The sequence below is a fragment of the Egretta garzetta genome, unplaced genomic scaffold (genome assembly GCF_000687185.1).
Source record: "Egretta garzetta isolate BGI_Z169 unplaced genomic scaffold, ASM68718v1 scaffold149, whole genome shotgun sequence".
NCBI lineage: Eukaryota > Metazoa > Chordata > Aves > Pelecaniformes > Ardeidae > Egretta > Egretta garzetta.
Window position 1 is genome coordinate 2,381,599 of NW_009269998.1, and position 673 is coordinate 2,382,271.

Below are 673 nucleotides of genomic sequence, written 5' to 3' on the forward strand. Positions count from 1 at the left end.
AGCGCGGGGCGCTGCGGAGCCCTGCCCGGCCCCTGCCGTGCCAGAAACGTGGCTCGCCTTCTCCTGCCGGAGGGGCAGCACCCTTACTGCGCCGGGAAAACGCCGGCCAGGCGGGGTCCGGTTCAGTACTGTCCGGAGTGAATCGCGTCGGGAAAGCGAAACCCTGTGCGCATCCGGGGGGTCACACTTTGTTCGTCTTGCTAAGCGACTGCTGGGTTTTTGGTAGAGGCTCCTGCACGAACTGCTGCCGGAGAACTGTACCGGCAAACAATGTTTGTTTGCATGTATTTAACATAAAGGATAAAAAGTTTTGACCTTTTTTGTTATTTTTAAATTATTAATTTATCTGTGTGTATTTACCATCTGGCATAAAACATTTTTCTTTGTTTTGTGATGGTTTTTTGGTTTTGTTTTTTTTCTTCCCCCCCCCCCCTCTCTGGACAATAGTTTTGAGTTTACTTATGCGATCCATTGGAAATAAAAATACCATCCTGCTGGGCCTAGGATTTCAAATACTGCAGCTTGCGTGGTACGGCTTCGGATCAGAACCATGGTACGTGCTTTTACATGGTCCCTTTTAACACCCGACGGACCCAATGGTACGCATCTGCGCTTTATCCTTTGTCCGAGGGTGCAGGATGTGTGCGTACGCCTCCGTACACGCGCCCCCGCC

At 51.1% G+C, this 673-nt stretch overlaps 1 protein-coding gene across 1 annotated transcript in view; it reads left to right on the top strand.

The window, feature by feature from the left end:
• Positions 1–673, top strand: part of MFSD14A (major facilitator superfamily domain containing 14A) — a 14,915-nt gene that overhangs the window by 11,639 nt on the left and 2,603 nt on the right. The window contains exon 9 of the mRNA XM_035902868.1: positions 441–579. Coding sequence (XP_035758761.1) covers positions 441–579 — 139 coding nt within the window. The remainder of the gene's footprint in view (positions 1–440; positions 580–673) is intronic.